At 40.1% G+C, this 24156-nt stretch overlaps 1 protein-coding gene across 5 annotated transcripts in view; it reads left to right on the top strand.

Annotated features, from left to right (window-relative positions):
* Positions 1 to 24156, top strand: part of HECW2 (HECT, C2 and WW domain containing E3 ubiquitin protein ligase 2) — a 167102-nt gene that overhangs the window by 72633 nt on the left and 70313 nt on the right. For all 5 annotated transcript variants that reach the window (XM_015634347.1, XM_033515891.1, XM_015634348.3 and 2 more), the window contains 7 exons: positions 10316 to 10410; positions 14313 to 14388; positions 16191 to 16360; positions 18804 to 18946; positions 21821 to 21921; positions 22501 to 23838; positions 24005 to 24100. In XM_015634347.1, the coding sequence (XP_015489833.1) occupies positions 10316 to 10410; positions 14313 to 14388; positions 16191 to 16360; positions 18804 to 18946; positions 21821 to 21921; positions 22501 to 23838; positions 24005 to 24100 (2019 nt within the window). The remainder of the gene's footprint in view (positions 1 to 10315; positions 10411 to 14312; positions 14389 to 16190; positions 16361 to 18803; positions 18947 to 21820; positions 21922 to 22500; positions 23839 to 24004; positions 24101 to 24156) is intronic.

Below are 24156 nucleotides of genomic sequence, written 5' to 3'. Positions count from 1 at the left end.
TATATCAAAGCAGATTAAAATGTCTGCTAGTAAAGTTCATTGCCTTACCTGTCTTGTACACAAACTCCATCAGTGTTGTTGCCGGTATGGGCAGTTTGACTTCAAGGGTGTTTGTCTCTTCTAGCTGGTTATGTGTTGCTCCACAGTGTGTTGAGATTAGACTGTTGAATAGTACTTCCAGTTCAGCTGAGTAACCCAAACGAATGCTTCAAGAGCTAGTTTGGACTTAAAATCAGCTGCAGCTGACTTAGCGCTTTGCAACTTACTCCACATCGCAGTCAGCTGAAAGGAAGTGCAGGATGTGTGTTCTTCGGTCATGGTGAGCTTCACTATCAAACAGCTCTGCTGCCATACAATGAACAAGAGACAAGCAATTGTGCAGCAGCTGAGAACTGTAAAAAGGAATGTTTATGAACATATGTTGCTATAGCACATAGTATGGTAGATAAATATGTCACCAGTGACACTTGAGTTTTGAGTAAGGCCAAAAACTGCACTGAAACACTTTACTGAATTTCTGATTCCACTTTTTAAATGAGAGGTCTCCACAGATCCATGACCATGTTTGCTCAGCAAGGCTTTTCCCTGAAGCTTACAGGTGGTGAAGCAGCACTGATGCAACTACAGGCAGCTGCTCTTTTCTTTTACTTTTCTATTCCTCAGCTCACAAAATCACAGCAGGGGCAAACACAGCAGGTGGCTGCGCCCTTCAGGTACAACCGCGGTGTCACTGTGGTGCGGTGCCAGGCGGGTGTGGGAAGAGCGGTGCTGTCAGGTTTCTTACCACGCCCTGCAGACCTGTCACTGCCCAGCCTGTGCCAGCCACACATCCAAACTTAGCTCCCCTGTTAACCTCCTTCTGCTGTTATGGTGCAGATAGGATTTGTCTCTCACTATAGCACTGCATGTGATGCGTGTCATAGCAAGAGGGAGAGACAAATGAAGAGTCTAACATTATCAGTAAACATGTGCCCGATTATTAAATTTAAGGTAATGCTGATGCTTTATTCCATCATTGTTTTCCAAATTTGGGAAAGAGCTCTCCAGTTGTAGATTTCTTAGGTTTAGAAATATCTTTGCTGAGAGGCAGAATAGATGAGATACAGGTCGCGGTGTGTTGGGTTTATCATATTTACTTCTCACAGTAATGACATTCAGCAGATCATTAGCAGTGTCCCTGAATTTTTAAAGCAGCAGATCCATAAAGGGGAGGAAACGTTGGGGGACAAGCATGAACAAAATTTGTAAATGGATCTATCTAAAGTCAGTTAGAGACTAGCCACAGCATAGGAATACTCATTGTGTCCGATCTGCTCACAACTGGGACCAGCACTTGACCTGCTCAAGTGTGGTTTTTATTGAAAACTTTCAAGGACAAAGATTTTGTGGATGCTGTAGGTTATTCTAGTGCTGCAGTATTGTTCCCGCTAAAAAGATTTCTGTGAAATCCAATATGAATGGCTGTAGCTTAAATTTGGGCCATTGCCCTTTTTAAAAACCCCAATAGAACTGGAAACAGTAGAGATGGCAACATTTTTCCTGCCTTAACCTCCTCTTCACCAGACAAAATAGGGCCAGCTCCTTTAGCCATTCTCATATGTCATATTCTATCCATCTGAACCACCTTCGTAGCCCTCTGCTCTTCACTCTCCATTTTCGCCATGCTCTTGGGCCTAGGTACCCAAAACTAGACACAATATTCCTTACCAGTACCAAGTAGAGGGGGACAGTACTTAATTGCCACCTGTATACTGTGAAACCTACATAATTGCAGGTTCCCTGCTATATACTCTGATACCTACATGATTGCAAGTTTCCTGCTCCACCTGTATTTAAGGAGAGGAAGGAAATGTTTTCTGCAAGCCTGAGAAGCATTGAACTTGCTCTGGCAATAACTGATGATGCTTATTAACAGTGTTATGCTAAGGAACTACAATAATCCTTTAGGATTTACACTCAAAACTGGCCTAAAGTTGTCATGTCTTTTTGGGAGTAAAAGGAATGCAAGTTGCTAATGCTGGATAATGAGTTGTGCTCTGTCAGCATGCTCTTACACCAAAGACTGGGTGTGGGTTTTCCCTGGCAGTGTCAGAGCCTAGGGACATTATGTATCTGTTCACTAGTAACATCTCTGGGAGGGGTGAAGTGCAGAGAATTATGGCATTGCTAATGAGCCATATGCAAACAAATCTCATGCAGAAGGAGTATTTCCATTTTAATTGCATTAATGTTAATCAGTAGGAGTCAGCTGGGTTATGCCTTAGACTCCTGCAAAAAGAAAGATTTGTGTTTTAAGAAAAACATCTTATGCCTTAATTTGGGAAGCTATTTTTCCATGACCATAATTGTAAATAATTGTAAATTTATTCACCAAAGTCTCTCAAATTTAGGCTTATGTTTCAAGGTGTAGGCTTGGATAAACATTTTTCTGAATTTCTCATTACTGTGTATCTGCAGTCTTGTAACTCAGTGTTAAGATCACTTAATTTGTTCCTCTTAAAAATCCCTTCCTAGGGATTCAGTATCTCATATTTTTCCGAGAAAGTAACATGTAAAGGCATAGTTTGCCATCTGCTCTATTCAGATCAAGCAACCTGCAGAAAGAACAGAGGGGAGAGTCTCCTCTTCATACTAAAAACAGACATTAATTCCCCTCAAAGCATCCAAAATTAGCAAAACAAGGATGATCAAAGGAAACTCTATTTTTCTTGGAGAAAAATCAGCACAGAAATTCTGTAGGCTCTCCCCTGGAAGGGAGAATCAAAGGCATCAATGGTGAAAAATAAAGAGAAATGAACTTAATGTATTCCAGAAAAACAAGCAGCCTCTGAGAGGAGTGGCTGAGGAAGGGAAGGGAGGAAATATTTGCAAAATACCAAGTCCAGCTCACCATCACAAGCAGCCAATGTTCTTAAGATGTCACCTCAAGACATTGTGAGTGGCTCTGAACTGCAGAGCCAGCCAGTACAAAGGCAGGTGTTCCTCTTGCTTTTCCCTGGGTAAGGAGCAAAAGTGCTTTGTAGGCATGAAAGAGAACTCAGTCATTTTAGACATTCAAGAAGGTGGGTTTGAGGATCGATATGCCTGATACGCTGTTTCCTCACGTAGCAGAGGTGGCTTTCAAACATCCTGCTCTGAGACTTGCTGAAATGTGACCGAAGGAAAACAATGACTCACTGCATGGCTCCCTCAATATTTTTTTGCTGTGTAAACTACAGAAGGATTGCTAAACTCAGCTCTTAAGTTTTTATCCTCTTGTAAAAGGAAACAGGTTCAAGGAGTAATATCCTAACCGGTGGCAGTAGTGGGAAAGTGCTACACAGGTGTGGTCATCTGGTATTTAGTGTGGCATCAGGCTGTTCAGGTCCCTAAGTACATTGAGGCCTTTACTCTCTGGTGCAAGAGAGGTTTCAGTTGCCCCAGAAATTATTTCAGATGGCAAGTGTTTCTCTGGGTATAGCAGTCTGTGAGCTTGGAATGGAAGGGGCTCCCTTTGGGTCATTGTGCTGGAAACAGAGTGGATGGTGATAGGATTCCTTATGGAGAACATAGACAACAGAAAGGTGGCATGAAATGATCCATAGGAAGGCTGGTGATAGAAAAAACACGTAAGAAAAAGCCTGAGTTTTATTTGGGACTAGTTGGTAAAAGCTGCTGCTCATTTATAATCTGCAGCTTCTAAGTCAGTTTTCTGCAGTATGGGGAAGGACTGGTCATGATGGAGATGCCATGGCAGGGAGATTCACCATAGGACAGTCACTGCTGTGCAAGAGGTAACTGGTGCTTATGTACTTCCATATGCAATGTGCCCAGAAGTTAAAAGCTGTACATATCCTAATAGGTAAAAGAGTGGGGTGGTCACTGTTCAGCACTGTGGATGATCCTGTGCCATGTCTTGATCCTCTACCATGGTCTTGCCTGGTTTATTAGTAAGGGCTTAGGCTGAGAGCCTGCTTTGCATTTGTATTGGCCTTGTATTTATAAGTTATAGTCTTGGTCCCATGAGTGTTAATTACAGTGTCCACAAGAAGCACTTTCACCTACTTTACCTGTCTTTGCTTTTATACCATTTGATGTCACAGTCATTGCTGTCAGTAGAATAGAAATACATTAATTTGCATGTATTTTTTTTGCCAGTGCTATGGCTTTATGTTGTGAGCAATAATCCATAGTGGCAGCTGTTGAGGTTCATCCAGAGACTGCCAGTCTTGTCACATCAATAATTTCCAAGTTCCCCCTGGGATGTTTGTGGTTAAATTACTTCTGGTGCCACACTGCGATACTTGGATGCAGTGACTGCACAGATGCAGTGTGTTTTGAACTAAAATCTTGTTTGTGGCATAGAATCACAGAATAGTTTCAGTTGGAAGGGACCTTCAAAGGTCTCTAGTCCAACCCCCCTGCAATGAGCAGGGCCATCTTTGATGGGTCAGGTTGCTCAGATCCCTATCCAACCTGATCTTGAGTGCTTCCAGAGGTGAGGCACTTACTACCTCCCTGGGCAGCCTGTGCCAGCATTTCACCACCCTCACTGTGTAAAGTTTTGTCCCTATGTCTAGTCTGCATCTATCCTATTTTAGTATAAAACCATCACCCACTGTCCCTGGTAAAAAATTTGTCCCCATCTTTTTGATAAGCTCCCTTCAAGTATTGAAAGGCTGCAGTGAGTTCTTCTCAGAGCTTTTTCTTCTCCAGACTGAACAAACCAATTCTCTCAGCCTTCCCTCAAAGGAGAGGTTCTCCATTTCTCTAATCTCTTGGTGACCTCCTCTGCAGTCACTCCACCAAGTCCCTGTCCCTCCTGTGCTGGGGCCCCCAGAGCTGTGTGCAGGGTTCCAGGTGGGATCTCAGAGCAGAGCAGAGGGGCAAATCCCCTGCCTTGCCCTGCTGCCCACGGGGCTTTGGATGCAGCCCGGGACATGTTTGGCTTTCTGGGCTGTGATTGCCATTGCTGGGTCATGTCCAGCCTCTCCTCCACCAGCATGCCCAGCTCCTTTTAGCAGGGCTGCTCTTGATCCTTTCATCCCCTGTAAGAACATGAGTAGACTGTGAGGTATATTCAGAAGACATGGTAATGTGTGTGTTCACATTTGCACTGGTATCATGTTAAAAGTGAGGTTTTATGTGGTGTTTTTGGTATTCAGTCCCTATTTCCATGAAATTATAACTTCTGCAAAAATAGTATATTAAGACTGAAATTGCTGTGCTTTGTAGCTAGCAAAGCAGATTCCCAACTCTCTTTTTTCTTTTTTAGATATCGAAGGAAAAGAACTACCAATTTAGTAATTGAACTTCATATACTTTTAGCTTTTAAGGGCTGCTTGTAACTAGAGTTATGAACATACTTTAGTTTTTGTAATGGTTTTGACCATAACGGTCAATGTTAATGAATGTTCGTAATTCATTGCTTGTACCCAATCTTTATATTTTTGCCATTTAAAATTTTACCAGTTAAATTCTGTAAAGGTCATGGTTTTCTCACATGGAATTGTTCTAAGCCTGGAACATTCATTTGTGCAGTGCCCTGTAACCAGCGCCCTTTCAGTGGTCTGTCTGGGGACTCATGGTTATTGTCCCTACTCTATTTATAGACATAGTCACTGAGTTAGAAATACTTCTATTATTTTTCTGCTGGTTTTTTATGTTGTCTCTTAACAGCTATTTTTGAGTATCACAAATAACTGCAACAGGATCAAGTCTTGTATTTTTTACTTTTGTGGCAGGCTTTGTTGACTTCCTTAAGCACATAATACTCCAGTGTTTTGTTTTAAAGGTTAGATTATAATTAAATGCTTTGCCAAACTGGAGCATAATAGTCAGTGCTCATGACTATAAATAAAAATCTCTAACGACAGCAAAGTGAGTGGGGCTGGCAGGGATCGGGTGGCTCTGTTACCTGAACAAGCATTTGTCCATGTTCCCTTTGAAGCAGGTTAGATGGAAAGACCACTGGGACATAAGCATTTTCTGTTATTGATCCTACTTTAGCTAAAATGCTTTCAGTAAGTCGCTTTGTAGGTGGTTTGCCTAATGTTCCTGTAAAATAAATTCTGTGATACACCTGCTGAGAGAGATGACAAGTACCTGAGGGCTGCCAGCTTTGGCCCTTGCATTCTGCTGCTGTGTTTGCTACTGTCCAGTAGGAAATAATCAAAAATGCACATGCTGAAAGCGATGCAGAGAAGAGAATGCTAAATGTCCAAATAGAAGTGTGGAGTTCACTGAACTGTCATGCTATGGAAAAGTTCAACTGGCAGGACATGCAGAGCACTGCTGAATTTCTGCAGTTGTCTGTCAGGTTCAGATGGGAAAAAAGTAGGATTTAACACAGTTGCTTTTGCACGGATTGCATCTCCCTTTATAGCTTTGTAAAGCATGAATGTGAGTGACTTCATTTGTTCTAGTTTTCTTAAATATGTTTTGCAGAACATGCTCTCATATTTTTCCAATGAGTTACTGTGCTGTCAGCTTTTTCCTTGGTGAATGTTGGAGGGCATATGTTTCTGTCTGCAGAGAGCCATGGATTCAGCCCAAGTACCTTCTGGGCACTCCGCTGCAGTGGCCAGGAAGTTTCAGCTGCTGTGCAGGTTCCATACAGTGAACTGGGAGCACTGTTTTGCTCCATAGACTGTTGTAACCCAGCTCGGATTTGACTTTAGGAGATGTCTGTTAATCCCTTCTCAATGGAGATGATCTCACCTCTTATATTGGTGTTTTGTTTGACTGGGGTCTGTCTGAAGCAAGCTGTTTTTACGGCAAACACACCTGCCTTCCTGCATTGTCAGTCTCGTGAAAAGAATACATTCTCCTAGGATTATGCTTACATGTTTAAGTACTCTTAGTATCTTTCTTTCATAAAGCATTCTTCTGATGGGCAAAGGTTAAGTATTAAAGGCAGTAAAAAAGTAGTTAGTGAGGAACTTTGGGGAATTAGTGATGTTTTCAACCCAAGCTGTTACTTAGTGCAAGCTGATCCCTTTATTATTGAAGAGGCAAAAGTATATGATCCATAGAGGTAAGAGCACTATTATTTCATGCAGGTGTTCTTTTGAAATTCAGTTGTCAATGTTTGAGTCCCAGAAACCTTTACTGATTCCAACATTTTTGTGTAATGGACCTGAGTTATAAGACTATGGTTATAAAATGGTAACGGCTATTAGCTTTTAAAGAAGGGGACTGTGGTTTCACAGAGTTTTCTGATTAATTAGCATGCATGTATATATATTTAACTTTTCATATGGCCATGTGATAACTTTGTAAGAAACATAGATCCCCCAATTTAATTTTTGGTTTATTTTTAAATAAAGAAGGAATTTATTGTGGTCGTATGATGTCTGGAGGAGTGTCAGTTATAAGAGGGCACGTGTAGTAGCAAAAATACATTAATTTTTCCCTTGAATGAAAATTCTTTTGTGTTCTGAAACATCTTATTTTCATTAATGATACAGAAAATGGTCCAGTGGTCAGGTACAGATGCTTTTCCTTTGTTGCGTTTACTGTTATTAACATTTTCACTAGGGATCCCGTGCAAAGGAATCTCATTAACCTGTTGAGGAAGAATAAGTAGGAAAGAAATAAAAGATGTGCCAGTTTCCCCCTGAAGGCAACACGTAAAAGCATGGTGGCAGGAGAAATGAAAGAAACTGGGAAAACTCTGTAGGTGACACATGCTAATGTGTATTTAGAGTATGGAATAGTTCAGAGTAAACGTATGTGTTAATGTAATCTGGAACTCATTTCTCAAAGTATTGAAGTCCTGTTAGCGAATAATTGAGCTTACTGCTGCTGAAGAAGTCTGTGTTTGTGGGGCCTTAGAACACATCTCAGCACACCACCTGTAGCTATCAGGAACAGCCATAGATACTCGTTTTCAATATATCTAGAGGTCAGGAATCAATCAGTCAAGAATCAAGAAAAACCTCTTCTAATCAAGGTTTTTTTCCTGATATCACAGCACAAGACATGTCAAAAATCTACATCCTCAGCTGGATGGATTTGAACTTACAGGACTCCTCTGAGATTCCTTCATCTGTTAACATTAACTGCAGTTTCTAGCTTTGTTAGCCAAGAAAAAAAAAACACTTTGCTGTCTCTTATACTATGAAGTGTTTGTCTTGTTGCTGTGTATAAGATCCAGTCTTGTAAATCCATGTTCATTTTGACATCTGTGTGCATATGGCAAGTAGCCCATTTTTCAATTTTGTGCTGAATTTCAAACACAGCTTCTCTTGTATTAATCCCACTGACACAGTGCTAACAGCAGATCTGCCGTTTCTCTAAATGCATGTGTGAATGAAGTGCTGCATAAAGCCCAAACTGAATCAGTGCTGCTTCTGCTGGCAAGTGGGAGAAAAAGTCTCCATGTTATGTTTTAAAGTGCTCTGCTTTTTCTAATTATTTCTAGCAGCAAGTTCTGAAGTTTGGTCTTTTGTTTGTTTGATTTTTTTATTTTTTTAAATTTAGTGTGCATGCAAAGGATTGTCCTTGATCCATTTCTTGAATCAAGCATTGTTCTATGACCAGCCATATACAGGTATTGGAAAGTACTGTATGCTCATGGGAATCATTGAGAGAAACAAGTACGAGGCTGCAAAACTTGTAGTATTGCATTTCAGCCTTTAGATCAATGTACCTGTCAGTGTAGTGAGAGTATTTGTCCACCATCACATTATGGGTTGTCCGTGGATAAGCAGCTGGTAACTTTTTCATTGCTGGATTCTGTTGAAAAGTGATGAGCTGAGGGAAGATAGTCACAACAGGCTGGATAAACAGCAGCTCCAGAAACTTTCCAAAAAACTGAGCTTTGATTGCGATAAAAGTAAATAGAAATAAGCAATATAGTTGGAAATGGTAAGTCTTAGTGGAATAATACATTGTCTTAACCACGCCCTCATGTAGGCATAATATGTTCTCAGTGTGAATAAGAGATGCTCAGACTTGAGTTCTTGTTACTCAGTATGTGCATTTTACAATGTGGAAAGTCCAGTACTTGGTATAAATCCTCCCAGATTTTGCAAGTGCTGAGCCTCTGATTTTGTGTGAGCTAGAAATTTTTGTTTGTCCTGGATGCAAGTGTTGTTGGTATGTAAGCAGAACTGCTCAGTTCAGGAGGAAGCTAACCCATAGTCCTGCCTGATAACTTCTAGGTCTGATAAACCTTTGTAGGTGATTAAAAATCCTGTCTGCATTTTGAATTTTGCTTTAAAGCTTGTGGTAAATAGAGCATGTTTTGTCTGTGTGTGTGAACTCATCTGTGAGGAGGAGGCAGTGGGCTCAGCAGCTTCTCCACCTCCTGATTCCCTGGAGGCACTGTCAGCCAGATACTTTCCTTTGAAGGGTTGTTCTGAGGTGTCTCCTCTGGAGGAAGATAGTAAATGAATGTTGATCTGTAGGTGCAGCAAATTTAAAAATAAATAATCCTTTTTGGCTGAGCAGGCTTGCAGGGTGGGTTTCTGAGTAGGGATAAGTAGGTATTTTATCTTGCAGTGATGAAATACCTCAACCCTCAAGGAATCATGCCATATATGTTTCAAAATCTTATACAAAACTCTGCAGTTTTGTACTTCACTGACTACTGCCATATTGTTAAACCAAGCAGAGGAATTGAACTGCCAAGACTTTCATACACATCCTCTGTCTGAACTGACTGCTGTAATTCCTGCCTGCCTTTGGCCATTGCTGTCTGCCTGTGGCCATCTCTGTACCCAGAGGTAAAACCCTCATCAGCCTTACACAGAAAAGTTATCCCAATGGAGAAGGAAAACACATTGTTCCAGATAGGGAAAATCCCACAGGATCAAGGGCAGCCATAATTATAGCTGTTCTGCTTGGCTGGAAGAATGCAGAGGAACTACAGGGGCGGTCAGTTAAACATAATACTCTTTTGTTTGCAGTAAATGCAGTTTAGCAAACAAAACTTTAATCAGTGGGACCAGAAACATGGTGCAACGTTTACCTTTCCTGTTTTCTGATATATAAAATGATTCCAGCTTCCTTCAGGTATGTGTCATGTTCTTCCAAAGTCCTACAGAACCATCCTAGTGGCAAATGTCCAAATGTCCCAGTATGCCTTTTCCAGGGCTGATGATATAGTAGCAGAAATATAAGTTGCAGAATTAGGTAAGTTATCATTTTTGTCTTTTAAGTAGCAGTAGCAGACCCAACACGCAATGAGGATATAACCAGCAGCTCTATTTTTAATTTCCTGTTTGAGTATTTCTGAAGATAGGTCACTGAATGCTGGATCCTTTTGTTGTGTCTCTTTTGCCTAGGGTCAGTCATGAAGTGTTTAATGTGGTTTTTGTTTTCTTTCCAGCTGAAATAAAGATCTGTTTTAAATACTACCATGGTGTTAGTGGAGCCCTGCGAGCTACTACTCCATGTATCACTGTGAAAAACCCTGCTGTGATGGTGAGTTTAGTCTATTTGTTAATTGTATTTGTAGAAGATGATTTATTGATAGGTTTCATAAAATGATAGTACTGATGACAGCATTAACTGTCAGACCAACATGTCAATATGTCTCCTATTTTTACTATTGACAGCAATTATTTTTAAAAAAAATGTGCTGCATTACAAAAACTATAAAAACTGGGAAGTGCTTTCCATGGTTTTGTATTTCTCATAATTAAATAACAGTAAAAAGTCCCTGGACTTAACTGAAATCTTTTATGCTGACAATTTGACTTTGCTTGTGTTCAGTTTTTTGCTGCTTACAGTCTTCTGTAATTTAACACCATAATAGAATTTTTTCCCAATTATTATATATATAACTGAAACCATGTCCAAAGTCTCTGTTTCTTCCTATTTCTTAAATATTTCCTAATATTCAGTATGAAACTGTTGCAGAGATGGCAATTGTTAATATAAATGAAACTGGACTCTTGCAAAAATTGCTGAATTCTTTGAGTGTTCATATACCATTGAAATTTAGTAATTCCCTGATTTTCGAGAAGTATTGTCTTACTGTGTTTGTGTTATGAGACTTGTTTAAGTTTTAGAGGAGTTTTTTTAGTTGTTTAAGTCGTAGTGGAATAGTTGTTAAAGAAGGGGCAGAAAAGGCTACCAAACTTGTACCATGGTGCTCTTGCTGCAGATAATTTATCTAATGAGTTAGCTTTTCAGCTAAGCTTCAGCAAGTTTCACAGTGCATTTGATTAGTTGATTTTAGCTGCCAAATGTTTAAGATCACAGCTGTCAGGGTGGCGTCCTGACAACTGCAGCATTGAAGATGCAGTAAAGCAGAAGTTACTCAGACTGAATGGCTTTTATTCTGAACTTGTGCTTTTTCAGTGTTGTGTATTATATACAAGTACATGCAATGGTTATCTGACACTAAATGTGCTATACTAGGCTTTGTATCTTAATATACCAACTGTGTGGGGGTGTTCTCGTAGAATTACAAACCTAGGTGATAGCATCATTTAATTTTCAGGTCTTTGTCAGATCTCACTGTGAGTAACAGTTTCACAGATGCATACAGACTCGATACTTTACAGGAGAAAATGTGTCATAGTTAATGAGCCTGACAGCTGCTGTCTTTAATGTCAATTTATAAACTAAAGGCAGAAAGGTAGTCTGATTTTGAGCAAGAGGAAAAAATGCATGTCAAAGTAACCCTTGGAATGCGTTGCATGCTGCACAATAGCATTACTGAGAAGCAGAGTGATTGTACTGATTGGAGAAAGCAGTTAACTTTTGTATTTTCTTGACCTTATCATCTTATCCACCAGTAATTTTGAGATTCATTGGACAAAAGGACATCTGAACTTCTGTCATCTAAGTATGCATTTAATGATTTGGTAGCTACCTGGAAATCTGTCTTTCAGAGTCATGGTAATTCTTGAAGGCTTATATCAGCTTTCACTGTTTAAATTTCTTTCCTTTGAAAGGTAATGCAGAGTCCTGGGTATTGTTCAGAATTCACACACCTGCTGGAAAGGGTAATTTTACATAAACATTTTTGTTTGCGTTAGTGCAGTGCAGACTTTCAGAAATAGTGAGCTGTTAGTTTTCCTGATGAGAATGTTTTATGACAGTTCAGATGATACCTCCTAAAAATGTCATACTGGCTTAGTTATGTGTAAGTAAACCTATTGTTAAACATTCAAACCTTGCTGCATTTCCATGGCTTTGGTGTTGAGCTTAAGCACTGTGTAGTAGAGATCACTGGGTTCTCTTGGTACTGGTTCTGTCTGTTCCTAGAGAAATGCTGTTTGAGGAAATGGTAAGAAAATCATGGTGTGCTTACTCACCTTTTTTATGATGCAATAAAATTCCTTGCTTACTGGATTTTCTCATACTGATGTTGTATCACACCAGGTAGTTCAGTCCATCATATTTTTGGATAAGCAGCTAACCTTCTATTGTGTTACTTTGTCTCAGGGGAAATAGAAGGCCTGATGGAGCATTCAGAAACACTGTGTTACACCAGATGACATGGCCTTTCTGCAGCAAAACTTGTGTGTGTGTGTACTGGGATGAAGTTTTTCACTTGGCGCAGAAGGATTGAAAATGCTATTCAGATCATAATGGAACAGGAAGAGGTTATATAGAAAAGTTATGGAAGTGCTAGGGAACACTGCCACCATTCATGTTAGATGAACTGTGGGCAAATTCTATTTATTGTTACATGAAGTTATGATTAGCAATAAAAATTTTATTATTTGAATGGAGTCTGACTTGTAGCAGAAAAATAGGTATAGAATGGGGAAGGCCTTTTTGTTTATTAAAAGTAACATCTTTAACAAGGAAAACAGTGTGTGCTGAAATAAGCCCAAAAGAGGAAATTGGAATACACGGCATTCCTGTGGCCTTGCCTGAACAGCACCACTATCACAGTGGGATGCACCCCTCACTGCTTCCATGGTATCTGTCTGTAGACAAGGGGACGCTGATCCAGCTGGAATAACCCATTGCATTTGATGCCTTCATAATTTTGCTACCACCTGTCACTGCTTATGCATCCATATAAAATCATTGGCATAATAAAGTCATGCTGGGTGGAAAAGGGATAGTTCTGAGGACTCTGGCAAGACTCATCTTGCCCTGAGAGGTGGGAAGTGCCCCTGAAGCCAGCAGTGAGGGAAGGGAATGGACTGGCCGATGAGTGGCAGTGCTTGCTGGCACAGTGTGTCCTCTCACAAGATCACTGAGGCTCACAGGGATGTCAGGCCCCAACACCATGGCTGTTTCTTCATCACTTTGGAGAAATCCACACATTTGCTAATGCCAATGAGATTCCAATGTGCTTGCTGATCATTGTGGGAAGTATTTGAAATTATATTATTAAGTAGCTTAAAGCAGTATAAAAAGGAATAATTGTGTGTTCGATGAATGCAAAGCGGCTTCCCTGTGGCTCCAGAGTCATTTATCCATCTGGTGAGTTCAAATCACTGCTCAGGGCTGCCTCAGTCCATCTATGCACACAGGTGTGCCCATTTTTATTCAGTTTATTTGCATCATTCAATGCATCAGACCCTGTTCTATCACTGGTATTAATCCTCAGTCCTGTATTTGCCTCAAGTTTTTTTTCTGTGTCACCTCTCCTGCCTGGGAGTGAGAGCAGTGCCTGCACAGGGAACCATTTGTCTTCAAAGATCTCTCCATTGATGCCTCTGTGATGGATTATTCGGCTGGATGCACATCTCCTCTGTCTTTAAAGACAAATCCTTCTGCTAGTTGAAAGAGACAGACATTAATACATGAGAAACATTTTATTCTGAAGTAGTGCTTTACCTAATGAGGGATTTCAGTAGAAACCAAACCTCGAAATCTGTGAAGCATAAGCTTTTAGACCACATTTATATTTAGATGTCTGATGCGCTTTTCTGTTTAAAAGGAGCTTTTGTTAATAGAGCTGAAAGCTTTTTTAGTCTCTCTTTGATCTCTTTGCTTTTTTTTGTTGCACACTAAATTATCTATTTGTGGAAAGTGACAAAAGTTACATATGCTGTCACTGGACAGCTGAGTGCTTTGATGTGTATTACAAATCCATACAGTTGTTTGTTATTTTACAAAAGGAAAAGCTGTAAAAGATACAGGTTTTCTGTGATTAATATTGTCTGCATGTGTATTAGCCTATACATGTTCTATTTGGAAGATTTGGGCTACTGGTGTATTAGCACTGTGTGACATAAATAATAGATATTTTGCTGTAAACTAATGCTGTGGCTGAGACTGTCTGTGGTAATAGGCAGTATTTGGTCATACCTTCCCCAGCGTAGTACCTTAAAATTGTGTTTTCATCCTCAGGCATGTACAAAGCAGATGAAAATTTCTGTGGTATAGCTCTGTTTTTTTCTTCTTTTCAGATGGGAGTAGAAGGCACAGATGAAGGTGCTTCTGGAGCTCAGCACTCTAGGAAGTTGGTCAGCTTTACCCTATCAGGTAAAAAACAACACTTCTCTGTGTTTTACAAATTATTGTTTAAAAAAAATGTAAGTTGCTGTTCTAAATAACATCAAAGATGGAATGCTTTTCTTCATTAGCCTCTGTAGGAGCACACTCTAGTGGCTTGAAAGATGTCATTTCTTTAGTACTTCTGTTTGTTGAAAACCAGCCAGAATCATGGATCTCCAGGAGTGAAAGAAATTGATTTGATATATCCCAGAATGAAAAATTTAGGGAAACTTCCACTTTGCACAAGGGACAGTTCCTCTCAGATTGAAGAGTGGAAAACAACTTCTAACTAAAATGCAGTCTGGCTCCATCACTTTGAAAAAAGCAATAGCTGCAAATGGTGGTTTATAAAGGGAAAAAAAAATCACTTGTGACAGAGCTAAGCTGTCACTACAGTGAAATAGCTGTAGGGGTGCAGTCTACCAGCTTCACTTGTTTTGATTGCGACTTTTTTCCAGGGAAATCTTGTGTGAGACAGAAGTGTGTTCAGCTTGAGCAAAGGCAGATGAAATTTGCTTTTGAATCTTGAAGAGTTTACAATAAAAACGTGTAGAGATTGTAGAGGAGAAAAGTTCCACTGCTTTTTGAAGTGGCCTTTCAGCAGTTATCTGAGATAGAGCTGATAGGTTGTACAGACTCACATAGTGGACTGCACAAGTAATTGCTTTGTGATTCTGAAAAAACTGTTTTGTTTAATATACAGTTGTGATTCTACCTGAGGAGTTCCCATGAAATAATTTTGAAAGGTGTATTGACTGATATATGTGACATATGTGACATATGTCCTGTAATGTTTTTAGGTTGTTCATTTGCACATGACATTTTATTTCATCAGGTTTCTACTGTGTGGCTTAATTCTGAATGTAGTGTAGGATTCTTTTTTTTACCAAATCCACAGGCATGGCATTTAATTTTAGAGCAGTGAATTCTGCCTGCATGTATAAATGATATGTGCCAGTTGCATTGCTGCATGCAGCATACTGAGGTACTTAATGGAAAATACACAAGTCTTATGCTTCAGCAAACCTACAGAGAAACAAAGAAATATGTCACAGTTAAGTTTAGAATCTAATAATATATAAAAAAGTATCTCTTTATTTTTGTTGTTGCTGAAGCTTGCACTATTGTTGAAGTCCTTAGTAATGACAATACTCTCCTGAGGAAGTTATTATTTATTATTCTAAGTTGCGAGGGCTGCAGAACTGAGGTTTCTCTAGGAAGAAAAAAGCCTTTTCAGAAAACTTTGCTTCCTTTTATGTGAGATGGATTATCTGCTCTGTTGTGAGAAAATTGCGTCATAGTCCAGAGCAGACTTGGGAAGTTATATTTATCAAAGACTGAAGTTCTGGAAAGTGTCTGTTCACTGCATTACCTCCCATATAGTGTTTTTATCTCCTCTTCTCATCCAGAAACAAAACAAGTACTGTGATTCATTTTGGGATGTTTCTGTTGGGGTTTCTTTTCTTTCTTTAAGTGGAAATACCTTAAATACCTTACTGAGAAAAGCATTTGTAGGTTAGCTACAAGTTTATGCTCTTTGTTTTACAAATAACTGGAGGCTCAAATATAAATGAGGATGTTGATACCTTTCTTCCTTATATTCTTTTGGGAAAACACTTGATTTCCTGCTGTACACTGGATCCAGTTAATGTGTGAGTACTTTTAAGTTGCTTTATTTAGTAATCTATGGTGAATTGATTTCCTGGGTAATATTTTAGGAATACACTACTTTGTGAACTAGCTTTAATTTACTCAGTTCCTTTTTCCTTCCTTCTTGTTTTGCTTTATAGATATTAGAGCAGCTGGACTTAAAAAAGGCATGTTCTTCAATCCTGATCCTTATCTAAAGATGTCCATTCAGCCAGGGAAGAAAAGTACATTTCCTACGTTTGCTCACCATGGCCAGGAAAGAAGGTCGACTATCATCAGTAACACAACTAATCCTGTTTGGCACAGAGAGGTAATGTATCCCTTCTGAGAGCTGTCTGCCTGCTGATGCAGTGTACCAGGCTTGCATTTTCTCCTCATGCATTAGTCCTCTGAAAGCTGTGAGCTTATTTTGTAGCTAGTTATTTAAAGTGACACAGAAATTTTAGTAATTTTAGGAACCTTGTTGGTGGATAGAAACAGTTTTCATCTGCATATTAAAGCTGGGTATTTAAGCTGTTGGCAGGTTTTCATTCCCTTCTGTGCTAAAAAAAGGCTGAACTCACTTAACCACCCTGTAGATTCCTTGAAATTGCAAAATTAAATTAATTAAGGTTGGATTGTATGTTGTGAGAAGACTCTTTTTAAAGAGAAGTTACACTACATGAACATTTATGCCCAGTTATTGCAACAACTGTTCATTTAGAAATGGTATTTTTATGGTGTGTAGCAGGTGACAAATTTTCAGTTTTGTCAGGCTGAGGGGGAACAAGTTACACTATGCAGGAAGGAAAACCCAGGAAGGTGTTAGAGCACCACTCAGCAAAGAGGGAAAACAGGTAATGTAGCAGAAGCCAGTTTGCCAAATGTGTTTGTATTGGGTAAACTGTGCAGATCCCATGGAAGGAACTCAGTCCCACAACTGTCATTGAATTCAGGAGAGCCATGTCTGGATTTCTGAAGGTAAATGTTTATGTGGTGAAGTGAAACTGCTGACACAAATCCATATCCCTTTCAGGACTGGCAAGCCTGTACTGTGGTGAATGTTAATGTATTCTTTAGGAACATGAAAACTGAGTAGGCTTTGGGAGATGTTTCCACAAATCGTAAAGCAAACAATCAGTAAAGCACAACTGGTCAGGGTCAGTATTAGCACTGCCCTGGGGTGCTGGGTTGTGGGAAAGACTGTAGATATGAACAGTCTTAAAATCTTTTTAAAAATTGAAGTTTTGATCTCTAAACTGATTTCTCCAGTTTTTTGTCTGTCTATCCATCTATCCAGTAGATAGAAAGAAAATCTATTCTTCCCCCCCCCCCTTTTTTTTTCTCCTCCAGTTCTCCTTGGCTTTGAAGCTTATTAGAAAGAGATAATGTTCACTGGTGCACACATTGTATCAGCTTGCTTTAGCTGCTGGATCTTCCCTGTAGCAATGCTCTGACAACAGCAGTTATGATCCCATTACATATTCTGTCCTAGTGGTGCAGAATTGATCCTGTTCTACATCTAATACTTTCTGCAAAGTAATTTGCAATATTATAGCAAACTGAGAGTGGCAAGTTTTAAAGTTCTGTTTATCAGAGGAACCCAGTTGTGACAGTTGCCCAGCATGAGGAAGGGATTTTATTCCTGACCCAGTTTAATTGGTTTTTTTGAAGATGTTTATGTGATGCCTACAGCTGAACTGAAGTGCTGTTTCTCCTATTGTTCATTGTTCAATATATCTTTGGCTACCTAACCACATGTGTATTAGGCATTGTGCACAGGTTGTGGTTTGCTCAGAGGTCTTAAAGGTGGCAGATGGTAAAAGTATAACCAGATGACCTTGTTTTTTTTGAGTAGGTTATGCCATACTTTGCTTGTTTATTTGGAATATCTTAAAATCTAGATGACAAATATAAATCTTGGATTCCTAATCTTGTTTACCTAAGGGAATTTGTCATCACGCTGTATGTATGTGTGTGTGTGTATCTGCCAACATGTTTGCTTAACGTTTGCCCTCTACCACTTCTGATCTCAGAGATCCAAGAGATGAAGTACTCAAAATGCATGAAAATGAAAGCTTTAGAGAGTAACTGTGTTAATGTTCCCATGTAGGGAAAGTTGGAAGAATGATTTTACCAGACATCAAGAAATCTTCTGTAAATTAGCACCATATTGTTAAAAAGCCCCAAGTTTGGGAAAGGTTCTCTTGGAGTTCGCTGAGATGTGTCAATGTTGGGGCAAAACTCCATAGAAAATTCTCCTCCTCTAGTAATGCTGCTCCTGAATACACATTGCCCTTTTGACTTCCTGTCATGCATACAAAACATGAATGCAAAGCATGGTATTGGGAGGGAAATTCTTCTGAGCACAGCCTGGAGTGAGACCCTTCCTTCCTTCCTCCTGCACTGACCTGTCAGAGTGCAGCAAGGATTCCTTCTCTTTTTGCTTTCCCCTATGCAAGTAGAAGCAAGCAGTAGGATACATAGCATTTTGCTTTCTGACCCTGAAAACAAGACCCTGAAAGTGCTTTTATCTGGTGCAATTTCTTACTGAGAATTCTTTTCAAGGAACAGTGAAAGAGAATGGGGAACAGCAAAAAGCTAGTTACAGATGCAAAAATTCATTAATAAATGACGTTGACATATTTTGCCATGTGGAAACTACTGTCATCAGTCATTACTTTTAGAGTTCACTGCACATTAGTAGTAATTAAGTACGTTCTTTCTGAATAAAGGTGTATTGATATGGTGTCAAATATGTTCTTTCCTTCCAGAAATATTCTTTTGTTGCACTTCTAACAGATGTCCTGGAAATTGAGGTTAAAGACAAATTTGCCAAGAGTCGTCCAATCATCAAGCGCTTCCTCGGGAAGTTAACCATACCTGTTCAGAGACTGTTGGAGAGACATGCAATTGGGTAAATTAATACATTCTTAATGCTAACTTGTGTTCAGCAGGAAGACTCAGCATCTAGGATACTGAGAGCAAAGAGCAGCCTTTCTGGCTTACTGGTACAGACTAGCAAATTTTTGCTACATACTAAGAAATATATTGTAATTTTAATAGCTTTGTTGCCTGACTGGAAAATGGCAGTGTTTCTAGCCCGGTCCTCAATACATGTACCCATGTTTGTGTTGATGTGTGTCTATCTTTTTTTCAGCTTAATTTCTTTACATGAGAAAAATGTTATTCACAAGAAACATTACCCTCTGGCTAGCTAGTCAAGAAGCAAGGCATTATCACACTACTTCATGGTTGTGTGCAAATCTCTTAGAAGAAGCAGGTATAACTGACTGACTTCTTAAACAGAAGTCTTTTTAACTGTCAGTTCAGTAATCAGAGATTTAATATCCCTTCAGTGAATTGGCTAGTCCTGCAAGGCTGTGACTCCTTATTTTTCAGAGTGCTTCTAGTACTACACAATTTAAATTGCCTGTCGTTATGAATAGCTCACTGATGGAAGTAAATGTCTCAGTCAAAATTCACCTGTTGCACATGCCTTTTGTTAAGGCCTGGCCTCAAAGTTTGCTAAAGTTAATGTGTCTCCATTGACTTAAGCCACTGAATTAGGCCCATGAGGAATTATGGTGAAATTAAATGTGTATTTTCTTCTTTAAAGCTGAAGGGAATGGCAGTGTCATCACACTTATACAAACTGGCCTCCTTTTTCACAGATATTCCCCTCAAAGTAACAAGTTGCATAAGGGGAGAAAATCAAACTCAATTTGAAAACAGTTTTCAGCTTTACATTTTCAAAGTGGTGTCTGCATTGGTAAGTAAAAGAAGAATAAAATTGTAGAGTAGCTTAAAATTTTGGTAATACCTTCTGACACAGAATTTGTTAAAAAACATTTTTTTAAAAAGCCTGTCCATTTGCTTTGTAGCGGTATCCAAGAACAGTGCAGGTATATATACAATACAACTTTTCCAAGAAGTGCCTCACTTTGTGTTTCAACAAATTGTGTTTGGTTGAACAAGCAGCTTTTTCTAATAAATTTGCACACTCCTATACACTCAAAAATAGCACCATGATACAGGCTAGTTTCAAAACCTAGAGCAGGGTGTTTATTTCCTTGCTAAGCACCAAAATGTTGTTCTGCTCTGGGATCCCTGGTGCTGTGATTTCTGGAAATTGCCAGTTTGCTGTGTTCATCAGTTCTCACCTCTGTTTTTTCAAACCGTTAATCTGGAAGACACTTCCTGTTTTCTTCTCCATATTTCAATTCTATATATTTAATATATAAAATATTTTCAGAAAAGGAGAGGCAGTGTAAGAAATGAGTACTAAGAATATGGATATTTGGTTGGTTTGCCATATTGTTGTTAGAACTAACATTAAATCTGTTTTGCCTCTTCATCTGTAATATACCTGTCCATTTTCAGTTTTTGTGTAAAGACAGACAATATTTCACCAAAGGTTTTGCAAGGTAAAGTAGTGGTTAATGTAGATGTGAAGTAAAAATCTACCAAATACACAATTAACTGCTAATGCTCTTGCTTTTTTTTTTTTTTTTTTTTTTTTTTTTTTTTTTTTTTTTTTTGGTCAAGCAAGTATAACACCATCGTTTTAGTGATGTCAAGGATGCTAATTAAGGAATTAAGGAACAAAAAGGTGAAATTCAGAACCAGCCAATTTCACCAATTTCAGATAAATTCTGCCCCACTTTTAGCTGTAGTCAGAGCTCACAAGTTTGTGTAATGAAATGGCCAGTGGCTTTTAATTTCCTGGAAAACATGATAAATGAGATGAGAATCATCTACAATTGATTTGGCTGAATACAGAGAAGGCATTATTCATGACATGGGTTTCTCTATTCTTGAATGGCCTGGAGTAATATAAAACTTAGGTAAAAACTAGAAACCTCAGATATCTAACTGATGAATTGTACTTGGAGTACAGAGTGAAGAATCTGTGACAGGTCCTGGAGACACTACTGCAGAGATGTGGTATCCTGTGGGCTGCAGAGCAGCGTGGAGAGGGGAGGCTGCTTGTCCACTCAGGGCTTTTTTTTTCCTAAAAGTTTATGCAAACTGCTGCATCTTATTTCACTAATAACTGCATTTGGTTTATTTTATTTTATGAATGCTCTCAGTAAAGGAGAGATGTTTGTACCAGTATAATGTTATTTGCATAAATAACAATTATTTCCTGTGGAGGTCTTCAGTAGCTCTCTCTTTTTCCTTTAGTTGTCCCAGCTGTGCTGAGGGGAGCTGGGGCTGTGAATTCTGGCTGTGCCTAAATTAAAACATACAGCCTGGAATCTGATCCAAAGTCTCTAGCTGATACAAGTGTCTAATCTAGTCTGAGCCCCACTGAATTCAGTAACTCTTAAGAACATATTTAAAGATAAATCCAAGCATTAATAGCTTTTCTAAATCAGAATGTAGAAGTGCTTTGTTGAAGTGAAAAATGATGAAGTAACTATTTGTGACTTTTGTACATAGTAAAAACCACAAGGGGGCAGAAAGGTTTTGTTAATTATTAAACACTTGTATTGGGGGACAGAGACGGTTAGGAGAGAGGGATCTTTGCAGTTTGATGTCTTTTGAACTTAAGATGTCTAGTGATGTATAAGAATTCATGGGGCACAATCTGTATTTGGAATTGATCAAACATAGTGTTTTAAGCTGCTTTGCCTGTTAACTAAAGGTATTTTACACCATTGTTGGTGCTTGTGCTTTTCCATACAAACCAAAGTATGTGGCCAATTTTAAGACCATAATATAAATTACATACTGAAAACGTGAAACCTGCAAAAACTTTTAAAACCCGATATTTTTGATTTTGCAGAGACCAGGTTCTCAGCTATAATCTTGGCAGAAGGCTTCCAGCTGATCATGTTAGTGGGTATCTCCAATTCAAAGTGGAAATTACATCTTCTGTTCACGAAGGTGAGAATTTGTCAATCATCTGGATTTCCAGATAGTTGTATGGAGAGAGTTTCTAAGTATTTCTGAGTCTAGGCTTTTCTGTTGTTGACGACATAAAATACTTTCTCATTCATGTATGGTCCCCCTACTACAGATTTTTTCTATTGGGATTCAAAATTTAGGTATGGCAGGTGCTGCCTTGGAGATGGCAGTTCCCAAACCACCAACACTTAGATTATTGTTTTTTATTTTCTTGGATAGATTCTAAACGAATCTGCTTATGATTCTCATTTTATGCTTGGCACTGCTCTGTCCTTTGAAAGCAAAATGGGAATCCTTTAAAGTCACACTGCACTCCTCTTAGTTTTTCTATAGCCTACAAAACAGTACAGACTTATATGGAGAAAATTCTGTAACTGCTGTTCCAACATGGTAGATGCCTCTGTTATTTTGATTAAAGTTCCCTTAGTTTCTTGATTGAAGTAAGCAAGCATCTTCAAGGATGCTTATTTTTATATTGTATTTTTATAGAATACAAGTAGAACGAACCATGTATTGCTGCTGCTCTGTGTTTCATGTTCAGTTTTTCTGTCTCTGCAGATGCCTCACCAGAAACAGTTGGCACTTTGCTAGGAACCAACTCTGTAAATGGAGACTTGGGGAGCCCCTCTGATGATGAGGACATGCCAGCAGGACATCACGATACATCCACGGTGTGTTCCAATGGCCCAGTCTTTGAGGAATCTTCTGGAGACACAATCCTGAGACACTCTTTAAGGACTAGTAGGACTCTGGAGACAGACCAGGATGAGCTGACCTCTGGTGCTTCAAGATCATCCCCTCCCAGAGGTCGCCAGGACTCCCTAAATGACTATCTCGATGCAATAGAACACAACAACCATCCCAGACCAGGGACATCTGCCTGTGGTGACCGTCCACGAGGAGCCTCCCCAAAACTGAGGAGTAGCTTCCCTACTGACACAAGACTTAATGCTATGCTTCACATTGACTCGGATGAAGAGGAGCACGAGCTGCATCAAGACCTGGGTTTTCCATCTTCTTTGGAAGATGATGGTGGTTTAGTAATGCTCAATGGTGCTACCAGAAATGTCGAAAGAAATGAAGTAAGTTCCTCCTCAGATCAGGTAATTCCAGGACCTGCAGAGGGTGAAAGGGTTTCATCCTCTGATGCTCCTTTGCCATCAACTGATGACCAGCAAGATTCTCTCCCGGAGCTTCCCCCTCCAGAGGAAGGAGGCGAAAGCCTGCAGGGTTCTCAGGCTGAAGCCCCAGCAGAGCAGGCTGGCAGCGAGTCCTCTGTCCCTCCAGAGGCGGAGCAGCCTCCTGGCAGCGCAGACACGGGAGCTGCTGAAGCTGCAGGTGGGAGCAGACGGGGCGTCAGCGAGACGGAGTCCACTGACCAAGGCTCGGAGCCTTCGCAGCTGTCGTCAGAGACGGAGCAGAGCGACCCGGCTCGCACCGAGAGCGTCAGCGAGGCCAGCACCCGGCCCGAGGGGGAGAGCGACGCTGAGGGGGCCGACAGCTCCTGCAACGAGAGCGCGACGGTGCGGCGCTCCTCCGTGGAAGTGCGCTGCTCCTCCTGCGAGAGCGCCAGGTTTCCCGAGACTCCAGCCTTTTCTTCCCAGGAGGAAGAGGAGGGAGCCTGTGCCCCCGAGGCAGCGGCGGCGGAGCCGGATACTGAAGCCCAGGACTCTGCGAGTGCTGCTGGTTCTCTGCCGGCCGTGCAGTTACCTCAGGAGGAGGCACAGGAGGCTGAGGCAGGTGAGCTGCAAGACCAAGAGGAAGCAGAAGAAATATGGCAAAGAAGAAGAAGCCTGCAGGCAGCAGCTGCCCAGAGCCAGTCTCAGGATGAAGAAATTGAAGGAGCACAGGCAGCTTGTGAGGGTGCCACAGCGCAGCTTGAAGGAGCTACTGGAGGTAACAACTGCAGGAGGCACTTTATGGAGTGACCTTACTGTATCTGAAAACAAAGAGCGTTAATTTCTTGATTTCAAGATTTGAAATTTCTTGCTCAGTTTAGAGGCAACTCTAGGGCTTCCCTACACTGACTGAAAAAAACAATTTGTGTGTGTTTTGATTCCAGGTTCTCCTGCCAATGGCCATCAGCCCTTGAGGTCCCTGCCTTCAGTGCGTCAGGACGTTAGCCGGTACCAGAGAGTGGATGAGGCTCTGCCACCAAGTGAGCTTCTCCATGCTTTAACTGGGGGATAAGCTGCCAGTGTCTCATTACTGAAA

Source organism: Parus major, chromosome 7 (assembly GCF_001522545.3).
Source record: "Parus major isolate Abel chromosome 7, Parus_major1.1, whole genome shotgun sequence".
Taxonomy (NCBI): Eukaryota; Metazoa; Chordata; class Aves; order Passeriformes; family Paridae; genus Parus; species Parus major.
Note: the sequence above shows the minus strand (reverse complement) of the source record. Positions and strands in the feature narration are given on the sequence as shown.